Source organism: Papio anubis, chromosome 1 (genome assembly GCF_008728515.1).
Source record: "Papio anubis isolate 15944 chromosome 1, Panubis1.0, whole genome shotgun sequence".
Lineage (NCBI taxonomy): Eukaryota > Metazoa > Chordata > Mammalia > Primates > Cercopithecidae > Papio > Papio anubis.
This window is the reverse complement of record NC_044976.1, coordinates 68,391,755-68,406,538: the sequence shown is the minus strand read 5'-3', so window position 1 is coordinate 68,406,538 and position 14,784 is coordinate 68,391,755. Positions and strand designations below refer to the sequence as shown.

At 35.2% G+C, this 14,784-nt stretch overlaps 1 protein-coding gene across 7 annotated transcripts in view; it reads right to left on the bottom strand.

Annotated features, from left to right (window-relative positions):
• The window catches only part of LRRC7 (leucine rich repeat containing 7), a 553,086-nt gene that overhangs the window by 47,451 nt on the left and 490,851 nt on the right, over positions 1-14,784 (bottom strand). For all 7 annotated transcript variants that reach the window (XM_017962453.3, XM_017962449.2, XM_021942826.2 and 4 more), the window contains one exon: positions 547-768. In XM_017962453.3, the coding sequence (XP_017817942.1) occupies positions 547-768 (222 nt within the window). The remainder of the gene's footprint in view (positions 1-546; positions 769-14,784) is intronic.

The following is a 14,784-nucleotide window of genomic DNA, read 5'->3' as shown; positions in this document are numbered from 1 at the left end:
CATTTATCAGTAACTTGAAGCATGTCAGAAACATTTCCTTTCTAACTGTTCTTTATAGTTATCTTCACATCTTCACAGCAAAGCTTTATTTCTGCACCATTCAACAATCCGAAGATAGGACTTTTAAAAGATATCTTCCCACAGATGGGGGAAATAAAACAGTTTACTTTCACACTGTAGGTTTCACCAGAGGACTTGGTAAATATACCTAATCCATTGAAGTCCTTTATAACATTCAAAATCTGTACTGTAGAGCTAAATTGGAGTCAGGAGTGGGTAGGACAGGGTGTAGGATAGTACTGGAAAAATTATTCCACCCCATCAATTTTTCCTTTTGTAAAACGGGTATTTTACCAACTATAAATCCCTATTATGTTGTAGTACTTAACCACTGGAAAGAAGGATAAAAATCCCCACAAAGAGGACCCTACCCCATTCAACGTGGTGATGGCATTGTGTCCTGGACCACATTAACGAGGGAAGGCACACCATGGATTGTTTGGACTTTTCTTTCCTGAAAATTCATCAGTAATAAACACTTCTCACCTGCTCTGGATATCCATCCATACTCCTTTGCCCTTTCGTTTGAATTAAGCACCGTCCAGGTTGAGGTCCCCGGGTGGCCTGTGAAGAGGGGATCTGAATAGGCAATGGTGACTGAAATTGCTGAATGGTCACTTTGTTTATATTTCCTTCATATGGCTGCTGCTCCCGGCTGCGATGCTGAAGGCTTTGGGACCCCATCAACGTCTGGATATGGCTGCCTGCCTGTGGAGAAGATAATCTGTCAGGCAAAGATTCATGGTGCTGAAAGGATGTGATTAAAGTAGAAAGCATGTACAGAATACTTCTCTGGTAAAGCGGCACCATTTGGGCTCTCAGTCATGGCCGGAAGGGATAATGAAGAAACAGTAAGGGTCTGCCTACTGCGGTTTGTGAAAATGTTAATATTGGAGCAAGGTCACATTAAATATATTCATAGTCATCTACTGGCTTGCCAGAGATAATTTTAACCTCACTTTAAAGGAACAAAATTCAGTTTGAAAAATCTCAGGAAGAAAATTAAGTCACAACTTAAAGGGAAGCTGTATCTGGTATTTCATCTTGAAATATACCAGAGAGAGACAGAGAGATGTCAATATATGTAACACCAGGGGGGAAATGCTGGAAACAGTTTTCTGATTCAGAAGCAACTAAGTTTGTTCAGATGAGTATAACCAATATTTATCAATTATCACCATTATTCAAATACAGCCTTTGAAATCTCTAAGTTACATTAAAAATTAATCATGTGATAAATTCCTGTGGGGGCACTAGCTATGGAAACGTCTTCAAAATGAGCTCTCTCTGCAGAAGATCATCTGGTCATGAGCTTCCAGATGGATTAATCAGCACCCCTTATTTAAACGGATAATGATAATTTCTAAATTCTTAAAGGTGGAGGAGAGAGGGTATGCTTGCTGCGGTCTCTCGTCTTTAAATGATATGATCATACCCCTACTTCTTTGTTGACTCCTGTTTTCTCACCTTCATTTTAGCACCAGCTCCTTGCGTCATTCTATCTGATGTCTTTTCTACCAACCAAGCAAGCAGTTTTGTGTGTGAGCTGGTAAGCCAGAATATGCCTTTCTAAACTGAGAATGGCTTAACATGGAAGTCTAACATGGAAAATGAATGCTGATCATGAATAATTTTAAACATATATTTTAATGTTGTGCTTAGTACTTCACCCATTACTATTGAAAGATGTGGGGATTTATTTCCTGAATTCATTTTCTTTCCTATTGATCTTTTAAGGATAGGTGACATGAATTCAAAAGTGAATTTCATCTTTGAATTCATTAGCTAGGAAAGCTTGTGAAATTTCCTGACTAATCAAGATTTTTGATTACTATGAAAAAGTTAGGTTGGAGTCATAAAAAGATAATTATTAAATAAGTATTCACGGAAGAGATTAAATTTAATTATTTTAAAGTTTTTAAAGAAGAGCAACATAAAAAATACTACAGTGATAATGAAAAATCATTTGCAGAGGAAAAATATACTACTGGATTCCAAACAAGAGACAATTTCAAAAGAAAATATTCAAAATTATAATTTGGCAATATGTAAGGCAAAACAAACAACCATTTGATTATATTTTAGATGTCCAATTGACTGTCTTGGTATCATTTACAATTATTTACATTCAAAAACAGTAAAGATATCTCAGACATGAGAAACTGGAGGAAAAGATGCAAAAAAGGGCTTCAGACTATACCAGCACAATGTGAAATCAATTATCAATCCAACTCTGTCCAACACATATCCAGTGATTACAGATCTATAACCTCATAAATACAACTAAGATAACCTCATAAAGGGCAAATCTGTATTTCTCCATTATATCTATTCCCTTCTCAGAAATCTTAATGAAAGAAGATATTTCAGCCTTTTCAGCCATTCTAGAACATTGAACACCCTTGTGGTCAAGTTTTTCCTTATTGCAAATTCAATTCTTGCTTGCTGCCATGGAATATCTTTTCTTTTTTTTCCAGGGGGTGTAAGTTGCATTGTGTTTTTGTTTGGAGGAGAGGACAGCCATGATAAGCTCAGTATCACATTCTGATCTGCTGTATTTTTTTTTTTTTTTCTTGGCAACGGAGTCTTTTCTCTGTTGCCCAGGCTGGAGTGCAGTGGCACGATCTTGGTGCACTGCATCCTCCGTCTCCCAGGTCCAAGTGATTCTTCTGCCTTAGCCTCCCAAGTAGCTGGGATTACAGGCCTGCATCACCATGTCCAGCTAATTGTATTTTTAGCAGAGACAGGGTTTCACCATGTTGGCCAGGCTGGTCTCGAACTCCTAACCTTAAGTGATCCACCGGCCTCAGCCTCCCAAAGTGCTGGGATTAAAGGCTTGAGCCACAGTGCTTGGCCTGCGCTGCTGTATTTTGAATGAACTCACTGGCATGCCCAGTTACATAGCTAGAGAAAATGATTTCAGGAGTCAGAGGAGCTGGGGGTGGAACTATCTGACTGAGGGTGACTGGCCTGGCTACTGAGAAATCAACTGATTTTTAAGTTTATATCTGCTTCCACTGGCAGAATATTCATGGGTCTTCAGTCAGTGCTTGAACCAGTGCAAGTGACAACTGGCAGTTTAATTGAAAGTGATCATATAGATAAGCAAAGCATTTTTCCACCCAGACAAACTTAGAAGGATCCAGAACATAGCTTGGTTCCATGAAATATAATCTACATGAGAAAATGAATAACTGCTTATGGATTACTTTGTTGATTAGAGTATTATAGTGCTAGTCTATTCAAGGGTGAAAAGCAAATGCTATATATTGGAGAACTATAATAGCCTTTGTTATTTGAATTTAATTTTAATTTTTATTTGTAGACACAGAGGCTTACTCTGTCGCCCGGGCTGGAGTACAGTGGTGTGATCATAGCTCACTGCAGCCTTGAACTCCCGGTGTAATAGCCTTCAGACTTACTTTTCGGGTGTATTTTTTCTTCTAATAGGACAGGATGTGAGCTCAAGATTATGCTGATTTTGAACTCTTTGAGAGCAAGCATCATATTTTACTTACAGTTTTTAATGACTGACACAGTAACTGGCATTTAATAAATAATAGCTACCACCCAAACACTCAGTGCAAATGTGCTAAAACACCATATACATATTACCTCTTTAAACTTTACAACAGTGTTAAGAAGTAATTTTTATTATCCAATTTTACTGAGGACAAAACTATGGGTGGAAGAGGTTAAGTAAATTTCCCAAGTAATACAACTGGTAACCTGACAGCACCATCATTTGAACCAAGTCTGTCTATCAAAGGTTGTCCTTTTAAACACTACATTATACTGCAACCCTTTCCCCGCAAATTGACACCCACCCCGATTAGTTGAACCATGAAGTGAAAAGGAACCATGAAAAGGAACAAAAGGATCAAGTTGTTCAGCGAGAGCATATATTATTCAATTTCTTTAGCAGCTCTTTAATTTGCCAAAAGGCAATTTCCTACTTAGTGGATTAGGTCTATCATCTGTTTTAGATGTTGCACATGTGACTTTGAGCTTTATAGTTAAGCAAATAGGATGATGCTTTTGTATTTAGTAATCTATTACTATGAAGTAATTAAGCTTATGCTCTTAGATGGCTTGGCAAAACAAACAATAGGCATGAAAGGAACATGCTGTAAAGTCATTCTGTTTGCAGCAGCAGCAGCAGTAGCAGCAGCAGTTTTTTGTCTCTCTTGGGCTATAGGCTGTGATGAATGACGTTGGGGAATGACAGCTGTAGAAAGCAAAGAATTAACACAGTTTTTTTGTAAAGTTAAACAAACGTAAATGACAAGACATCTAGAGGGACAATAATGGTTCAGAAGGACTATAAAGAGGAAGTTGTTTTTTACTGGCACAAAGGCTTGAGAAAAGTAATAAGGATGTTCATGATGAAGTTCAAAGAACTGATGAAAATGCAGAAAATGTAAGAGATTAGACTTATTCATGCAGAGGGTTAGCTGTGAGAACACTGACTCATACTGAAGGGAAATTTGAACATGAAGGTTTCTGTAAAGCTTGTGCTACACATTTTGAATAGTAAAAAGAAACAGAGAAGATCTGACATTTGTTTGGAACTTTCAAGGGGAAGTTGGTTGTAAAAAATAACAAGTATTTGAGGAGAAGAGTGATGGAATATGTTGTTTTGAAGTTGACCCCCTAAAAACTGTCAAAGTTTACAGGGAAAACTCCAATATCTATAGGACCCAAGAAAATACTTATGTCAAAAACCACAGAAAAGAATTGTTGATTTGATAGCAAATGGCACTGTTCATGCAAAATTCATCCCACAGCGAATCAGGCTTATTATATGAAAGTTGGAAGTATTTGGGAGGTTTTGTATAATATAAAAGACATAGCTTTATCACTGTAAAAATGATTTGGTTTACGCCGTTCTTTTAAAAAAGAGTGTTAGACTGAGAAGTGTATTATGTTACCCAATTTGGTCATCTGTTTTATTACCCATCTTGGCTCTTGAACCACCTGGGCTTGCTTCCAAAAATAAAACACTGCCTTAAAAGATTACAATTTACACCACTGAGAATGTTCAAAAGAACATAATTCATTCTCTAAAATTAAATCCAAAAGAGTTCTTAAAATGTGTGGAAGCAGAATCATCTCCAAAGCATATTTTACTTACTGATTTCGAGGAATTAGCACTCGTATAAATAAGTCAGTATCAGTAATTTTATAAAACAACAATAACAACAAAACCCAGGCCTATTACTTTCTATTCACATCGTGTTTTCCGTGGCACCCCCACTTTTTTTAAAATGCAGGTTAGTTGTTAAAAATTAGGCCAGTAGAACATCTGCTTCCAGGTAGATGGGGTAGATGTACTTTGCCCTATTTCTTCCATGAAGTACAACTAAAAAACCTTGGGCATTACACATAAATGTAAGAAGACTATGAATAATAAAGAGAAGGCAGACTAGCTAGGGACCTGGGGAACAAGTCACAGCATGGTGGTAAGTTCTCTGGGCTTATTTTTGTGTCACATATCACAGACTTGGAGCTGAAGAAGCAGACAATCTGAAAATACCAATAAGTATAAACAATGCTCCAACAAAAGTCTACTCTCTCTAACCAATGAATAGGAAAGATGCAGTCTAACAAGACAGAATGCTTTTAGACAATAACTCCTCCACTGAACACCATAGAGAAAAACTGTAGCCCTACCCCGAACAATGCCAGCAAAAGTCAAGTGTTGAACCTAGACTTCTACCCTTGTGAGGATGTCACAAGGCACACAAACACTTTTGCTAGAGTGGTGTTAGGAAAGGCAAGTAGGTGCACAGCATTCATTCCCATCAACTAGTAATAAGCCCCTCTTCTTCAGTGGTGTCAGTGGTGACCACACAAGGAGTTTGGACTTCCACTCCTACCCAGCAGTAATGAAGCACCCTTTACCTTACTAATGAGGTGGTGTCAGAGAAGGCCTAGTAGAGAGTCAAGACTTTCCTCATCATCCAGTGGTAATGATGCTACCCCCACTAAATGGAGACCATGTGGGGAGATGAAACTTCCATCCTCACTTAGCAATGATAAAGAGCCTTTGACTCAACTGTCACTGGAAGCTGAATTGGAAAATTGGACTTCTACCTTCACCTGGCCATAACAAGGCGGCACCACACGCTTCCCCAACTGGAGTGGTATCAGAGAAAGGCAGCTAAAACAGAAGCTTTAAGTAAGATACAGAGTTTTATAACATAATATAAAAGTGCCCAGGTTTTAATAAAAAAATCACTCATCATACCAAGAATCAGGAAGATCTCAAACCAAATAAAAAAAGACAATCGATAGATGCTCATACTGAGAGGACAAAGATGTTAGAATTATCTTACTTTTAAGACAGCCACTTAAAAATGCTTCCATGATCAATTACACACACACACTTGAAACCAAAGGAAAACTGGAAACCTTCAGCAAAGAAATATAAAGTCTCAGCAAAGATCTCGGGCATTGTAGCTCAACCCTATAACCCCAGCACTTTGGGAAGCCGAGGCAGGTGTATCAGTTGAGGACAGGAGTTCAAGATCAGACTGGACAACATGGCGAAACCCTGTCTTTTAAGAAATAAAAAAACTTAGCCAGGTGTGGTGATGTGTGCCAGCTACTCGGGAGGCTGAGGTGGGAGGATCACCTGAGCTCAGGAGGTCCAGGCTGCAATGAGCTCTGATCACATCACTGCACTCTAGCCTGGGAGACAGAGTAAGACCATGTCAGTAAAAAATACATAAAAATTAAAAAGAGTCTCAGGAAAGAAACAGAAGATATAAAGAAGAAACAAATGGAGATTTTAGAGCTGAAAATAAATAACAAATCAAAAACTCAGTCAGTGAATAGGTTTAACAGCAGATTGTAGAAAACAGAGGAGAGAAACAGTGAACTGGTAGACAGGACAATATAAATTATTCAATCTGAATAACAGAGAGAAAACACGTTGACAAAAATATAAGCAGAGTCTTAGGGACCTGTGGGACTATACAAAAGTTCTAATAATCACGTTATCATGAGGAGAGAAGAAAGGAGTTGGGGCTGAAAAATTACATGATAAAATAATGGCTTAAAATTCTGAAATTTGGTAAGAGAAATAAACTTACAGATTCAAGAAGCAAGAATTCAATAAGCAAGCAAGAAGCAGATTCAAGAAGTAAGAGTTCCACATAGAACAAACCCAAGGAAATCTATGAATAGACTCTGATATAGTTTGGCTGTGTCCCCACCAAAATCTCATCTTGAATTGTAATCCTCACAATCCCTATAATCCCCACATGTCAAGGGCGGGACCAGGTGGAGGTAACTGGATCATGGGGGCAGTTTCTCCTATGCTGTTCTGATAGTGAGTGGGTATTATGAGATGTGATGGGTTTATAAGCATCTGGCATTTCCCCTGCTTGCAGTCAGTCTGTCCTGCCACCCTTTGAAGAAAGTGCCTGCTTCTCCTTTGCCTTCCACCATGATTGTAAGTTTCCTGAGGACTCCCTAGCAATGTGGAACTGAGTCAAGTAAATCTCCTTCCTTTATAAATTACCCAGTGTTGGGTATTACTTCATAGCAATGTGAGAATGCACTAATATAGACACAGTATAATTAAACTTCTGAAAACTAAAGACAAGAAAAAATCTTAGAAGCAGCCAGAGGAAAAATCGACACCTCACATATAGAGGAAGAAGACTGCCTAACAGTGGGTATCTTATTGAGAACCATGGATGACAGAAGTAGTGGCCTAATATTTTTCAAAGGCAGAAAGAAAAGAACTGTCAGCCTGAAATTCTATACCTGTGAATATATTCTTTAGCTATGAAAGGGAAATCAAAAGACACTCTCAAGTGAAAGAAAACAAAGATAATTTGTTGCTACCAGACCTATCTTAGAATAATGTCTAAAGGATGTTTCCTAAATAGAAAGGAAATGGTAAAAGAAAAACCTTGTAACATTAGGAAGAAAGAAAGAACATGGTAAGAAAATATACAGGTAAATGCAATGAGCTTTTTTTCCCTCCTGAATTTTTGAAATTATGTTTCATGATTGAAGTAAACATTATGTCACCATCTGATATGACTTTAAATGCATGCAGAGGAAATATTTAAGACAATTATTCACAGAGGAGGATGAACATAATGGGTTTCTGTACTTCACTTGAATTGGTAAACAATGACACCAGTAGACGCTTGTAAAATATGTATATATAATGTAATACCAAGAGCACCCACTAAAAAAAGCTATACAAAGAGACATACTAAAAATGTTATAAATATAAAATACTCAAAACTAACTATATAACACTAAAAACAGTATAAATAAAAATGGAATTCTGAAAAATGTTCAGCTGGCCTGCAGGAAGGAAGAAAAAGAAAACAGAAAAGCTAAAAAAAACCAAGCATAAACAGAAAACAAAAGATTAAGTTGAGACTTAAATCTTAATGTATCAATTCTTACTTTAAACGTAAGAAATCTAAATACACGAATTCAATTGATAGATTTTGGCACAGCAGATTAAAGAACATTACTTAACTATATGCAGATTATAAGAAATCACTTCAAATATAATGATATGGGCAGGTAGAAAGTAAAAGAATCTAAAAAGATACATCATGCAAATATTAATGAAAGAAAAGGAAAATGGCTATATTAATACCAGACAAAGTAGACTTCAGTGCAAACAAACCTTTATGAGAGACAGAGAGGGATTTTATATAATGAAAAACGATTCAATTCACCAAAAAAAGTAGCAATCCTACATGTGTACACATTAAACAACAGAGCTGCAAATATTTTAAGCAAAATTGATAGAACTGAAAGAGAAACAGAAAAATCTAAATGTTAGTCAAATTTAACACCCTTCTCTCAATAGCTGATGGAAAAACTAGGCTGAAAATTATAAAAAATGTAGAATTCAACAATACCATTAACTAATCATATCCAATTATCACTTATAGAATATAGATTCTCTTCAAGTTCCTATAGAATATTTATGAAGATAGATCATATCCCGAAACAGACAACAAAATTCAACAAATTTAAAATAATTGAAATAATATAGAATGTGTTCTTTAACCTTAATGGAATCAAACTAAAAATTAGTAACAGAAAAAACAAAAATCTTCAAACAGTTGAAAACTAAACACACACTTCTAAATAATCCACAGTTCAAAGAGGACATCTCAAAGGAAATAAATTAATATTTTAAACTCTAAGTAGGTGAAAGTACAATATATCAAAATTCATGGAACAGCTAGAGCAGTGCTGAAGAAAATTAATAGCAGTAAATTGCATGTATTAGAAAAAAAGATGTATCAAGTTAATCACTAAGCTCCCATGTCAAGAGCCTAGAAAAAAGAAAAGCAAAATAAACCCAAAGCAAATGAAAGGAAGGAAATTAATAAACAGAAGAGTAAAAATCAATGAAATTGAAAATGAATAACAACTGACAAATTAATGAAACAAAGAGTGGTTTCTTTGAAAAAATCAATAAAATCAACACACTTCTAGCAAGACTGGAAAGAAGAAAAGAAGGAAGACACAAATGAACCAAAATTAGGAATGAAGAGAGGATATCACTAAGACCCTTTAGACATAATAATAAAAAGGTAATACTACAAACAACTCTACATACATACATTTGACAACTCTAATGAAATGGACTACTTCCTTGAAAAACACAAACTACCACAGCTCACCCAATATAAAATATAGATAATTTGAACAGCCCTACAACTATCAAGAAATAAAATCAGTAATTTAAAACTCCCAGGAAAAAAATATCCAGACCCAGATGGTTTCACTGGACATTTCTACCAAATATTTAATTAAGAATTCTCCAGCTTGGGCAAAATAGTAAGACTCCATCTCTAAAATTTTTAAATAAAATATTAGCCAGGGTGGTGGTGCAGACCTGCCATCTTAGCTACTCGAGAGGTGGAAGTAGGAGGATCACAGTGAGCTATGATTGTACCACTGCAATCCAGCCTAGGCAACAGAATGAGACTGTTTCAAAAAAGAAAAAAGAAAAATTCATACCAATTCTATGTAATCTATTTCAGAAAACAAAAGAGAGAACACTTCTTTATTTTATGAAACAGACATTACCCTGATACCAAAAAACAAAACAAAACAAAACAAAAAACCAAAACAAAGAAATAAAGGAATAAACAAAGGAAGGAAGTAGGGAAGAAAAAACCCCTATAAACCAATATCCATCTTGAATATAGATGCACAAATCCTTAATAAAACATTGGCAATGAAAATTTAGCAATATATAAAAAGAATTATATACCATGACCAAGAGATGTTTATTCTAGTGATACAAAACTTGTTCAATATTTGAAAATCAACCAGTGTAATGCACCATATTAATGGGCTACAGAAGAAAAATTGTGATCATATCAATGGAAGCAGAAAAAGTATTTGACGGAATTCAACATCCATTCATGATTAAAGTGTTCAGAGAAATAGGAATAGAGGGGGAACTTCCTCTACTCAATAAAGAGCATCTACAAAAATGTATAGCTAATATACTTAATGGCAAAAAACCAAATGCTTTACCACTAAGATCGGGAGCAGACATAAATGTACACTATCACTGCTCTTATTCAGCATAGTGCTGAAAGTTGTAGTCGGTGAAATAATGGAAGAAAAGGAAGTAAAACACATGAAGATTGAAAAGAAAGAAAGAATCTGCTCTTATTTACAGATGACATTGTCTAGATAGAAAACTCAAAAGAATCAGCAACCAAAAAAATCTAAAACTAATGAGTGAGTTTAGCAAGGTCATGGGATACAAGATAAACATACACAAATCAAGTGTATTTATGTATGCTAGCAATGAACACATGGACACCAAAATTTAAAATGCAACACCATACATAATCATTCAAAAATGCAATACTTAGGTATAAATTAAGCAAAGCTTGTATAAAACTTATAAGCTTAAAACTGCACTTATATGCTGATGAAGATATCCAAGGAGATTTAAATAAGTGGAGAGATAGACTATACTTATGGAATGAAAGACTTAAAAACTAAAGATTCTCTCCAAATTGATATACCAGTTTAATTCTTACCAAAATTCTAGCAAGATTTATATCTTAATACATATGATTATTCTAAAATTCAGAAAGACAATGAATCTACAATAGCTAAAACAACTTTGAAAAAGAAGTATAGAGAGGAATCAGTCTATCTATTTTGAAGTTTATTAGTGTTGTAATCAAGAAAGATCATGTGTTACTGTATTTGCAGAGGAATAGACACATAGACTAATGAAATAGAGCAGAGAACTGATAAATAGATCGACAAAAATATGTCCAAATGATTTGAGACAAAGATGCAAAAGCAATTTAATGTAGGAAAGAATCTTTGCAACAGATGATGCTGGCCCAGTTTGACAGCCACAAGCACAATAATTGAACTTCGACTTATGTCTCATATCTTATATCAAAATTAACCCAAAATAGATCACAGACTTAAATGTTAAATGCTAAGAGAATGAAAAAAAGTCAAGCTACAGAGTTGGAGAAAATACTTGTAAATCATGTATCTGATAAAGGATAGTACCTAGAATATATGAAGAACTCTCAAGCTCAACGGTAAAAAGCTAAACAATCCATTTAGAACACGGACAAAAGATACGAAGAGACATTTTACCAAACAGGATATTCAGATAGAGGCAAATAAGTACATAAAAAGATGTTCAACATTATTTGTCATTATGGAAATTCAAATTAAAACCACAATATTTGCATAATTCACCTCATAATCTGAGTTAATTTTCATTAAGTGTATATATCACTACATACCTAACAGAATGACTAAGACAAAACACAGTGCCAACACCAAATGCAGGAGATGATGAGGAAAAACTAAATTACTCACATATTGCTGCTGGCAATGTCAAATGGTAGACACACTCTGGAAAAATGTTTGGTAGTTTCTTTACAAACTGAACATGCAAGTACCATATGATCCAGCAGTTGTATTCCTGGGCATTCATCCCAGAGACTTATGAAGACAGGTTCACACAAAAAGGTGCGCACAGATGTTTATAGCAACTTTCTTCATAGTAGCCAAAGATAGAAAATAACCCAGATATCATTCCATGGGTAAATGATAGACAAACTGTGATATATCCACACCATGGAATACTACTTGGCAATAAAAAGGAAAGAACTATTGACACATACAACAACCTGAATAAATCTCCAGAGAAGTATGCTGGAAAAGCCAATCCCAAAAGGTTACATACATACAGACCCCATTTATATAGCATTCTTGAAATGGCAAAATTAAAGAAATGAAGGGGATTACAGAAATGCCAGGAGTTAATTAAAAAATAATTATACACACAGTACAGATAATATAGTCTTTGGAGTCAAACGAACCTGAGTTTTATTCCTTGCTTTATCACTTTTTAGTTATGCAATCTTATGCAAGGTACCTAAGATTTCTGCTTATCAGATGCAAATGCAGATATAATAATTAGTGCTTAAGAGAATATTGTGAAGATTAAAGAAGATAATGTAATACACTGAGTGTATTGCTTGGGATATAGCACTCTAATGGCAATGAGAACAAAAAGTTCTTATCTGCAGTGCAAAGAGTGAAGGTCTAACTGTCTGGCTACAGCAATAAATAACCACTGGAAAAAACTGATTTTAAACCTGTTGTAATTAATCAATAACAACTTGCTTTAGAAACTGCACTTGAAAGTCAACCAGTCAGCAACAGTCTGACTCAAGTAACCACGCTTCTCCCAGTGAAAGTTTTGCCAACTATTCTTAAATAGTCTAACTTCTGAAAATCCACCAATCACTGAGCTCCTTGCTTCCTGAAATCCTATTTAGCTCAGAGAGGTTGTACCTTGCAAGTTATTTGTATGCAAGCAGTAAATTATGCATTCTGTTTCAGATGTTGAGACATGGCCTCTTTTATGGATGGGGACAGAATATATAATAACTAACTAAATACATTCTGCCATAAGTCAAGATGATACTACCTACTCTGCACTATTAACATGACTAATATTTTAGGTTGCTGTGATTCATCTTTGTTTTTTCACCCCTAGATATCTCCATCCCCATCATTGTAGATGTTTTTAATACAATCATCTAGGTAAAGAGAGGAGTCGGTATTCATGGATAAGTAATTCAAAGAGATGATAACTCATGACTTTGGTCTCATTAACAACGTATTGTTAGGAACAAAGCTAAATGAAAGTTACCTTATCCATAATTCACATAGATTTATATCCAAAATAATAAAAATTATAATAGCTACCATTAATTAAACACTTATATAACAGGCACTGTGGTAAGTATTTTACATCATAATCATGGTTAATTTTCAAAGCCACTCTATAAGATAAGCATCATTGTCTTTTCTTCTTAGATGGGAAAACCGAGAAGCAAAGTTTAATATGCTCAAGGTCCAATAAAGACAAAGTTAAGGTGAACATTTCTCCTGAACTTTTGCTTAAAAGAAAACAGAAGACAAGATCTTAGTAAGAACTAAGAAAAAAAGCTGAGTTTTTTTTTTTTTATTACAGTTTACTACATAGTTTAGTGTATCACCTATGCAAGGTACCCTGTATTAGTGTAATTATCATTTTGCTGGATGTGTCAATATTCAGTGCAGTTGTATCACTTTCACAGGTAGTTTTGGTGACAGGACTCAGGTTATCTTGTGGAAAACGGTGACAGCATCAACCAAGAAGCATTGACAGAAATCACAAAGAATATACTCAAGAAGTCTGATGTACTATGTTATTGAGAAATGAAATTAACAAAATGAACTAAATTCAATATGAAGAAGAAGCCTCTAGTGCTTAAGAGACCTTTTAAAGTTTATACTGTGCTTAGTCCTCCTGATTCTTTTTGTTCTGAGATTCACAAAGGTCAATAAAGAACTTGTAAATGTTTCAGATTAAAGAACATGAAGGTTTGGAAAACAGATGCATTTCAAAATCTCTAAAAATTCTGATTTGCGTAGACCAATAAAAACAAATTGAAGATGACTCAAAAATTATTTTAAAAAATGTGACTAGTGCTTGAGTTTCTTTCTTTTGAAAATGTAACAACAAAAAAATACCAAGCCGTGCCAAAAAGTACTAGTTACATATATATCAAATATATTCCTGGTGTTGAGGTTATTTAATATTTCAATGGGCTATGCTATAATGTTTTCTGATTTTTTTTGTTGGGTGGGGTGTGTGGGATAAAATTAATGAGGGGAATAATTAGTGGGTAGAGTAGGCTGTATACCCAGACAACACTGGATTCCAATCCTTATCTCTCAGTTTCATACACCTAACTCCACGCCCCATAAAGTTGTGAAGATGATATGAGAGTGTTTTGCATGTTAAGCATCTTAGTACAGTGCCTACTGTATGTACTGTAGATATTATTTTTCTGATTATAACAACCTATTAAGCTGAATCTTTTCATCCTGTTTTACTTGTATTTAGGCCAGCTCGATACCAAAATCTATGTTCTTCCATGTCAGTGCCAGAAGACAAACTTGCACAAATATATGGAAGGAAGCTCTGCAGCTTAAAATAAAGGGGGCAGGAAGATGTTCCTTCTGTCCTGGGGTTTTGGTGACATTTCATCCTGGTGGCATACCGCAGTATTTTTAGAGGGCATTCAAAATATTTGCTGATCTTGAATTTTTTGGGAGTCAGATACTGGTAATATAAGTGTCTCCAATGACAGATAAAAAATGAGGTGGTAG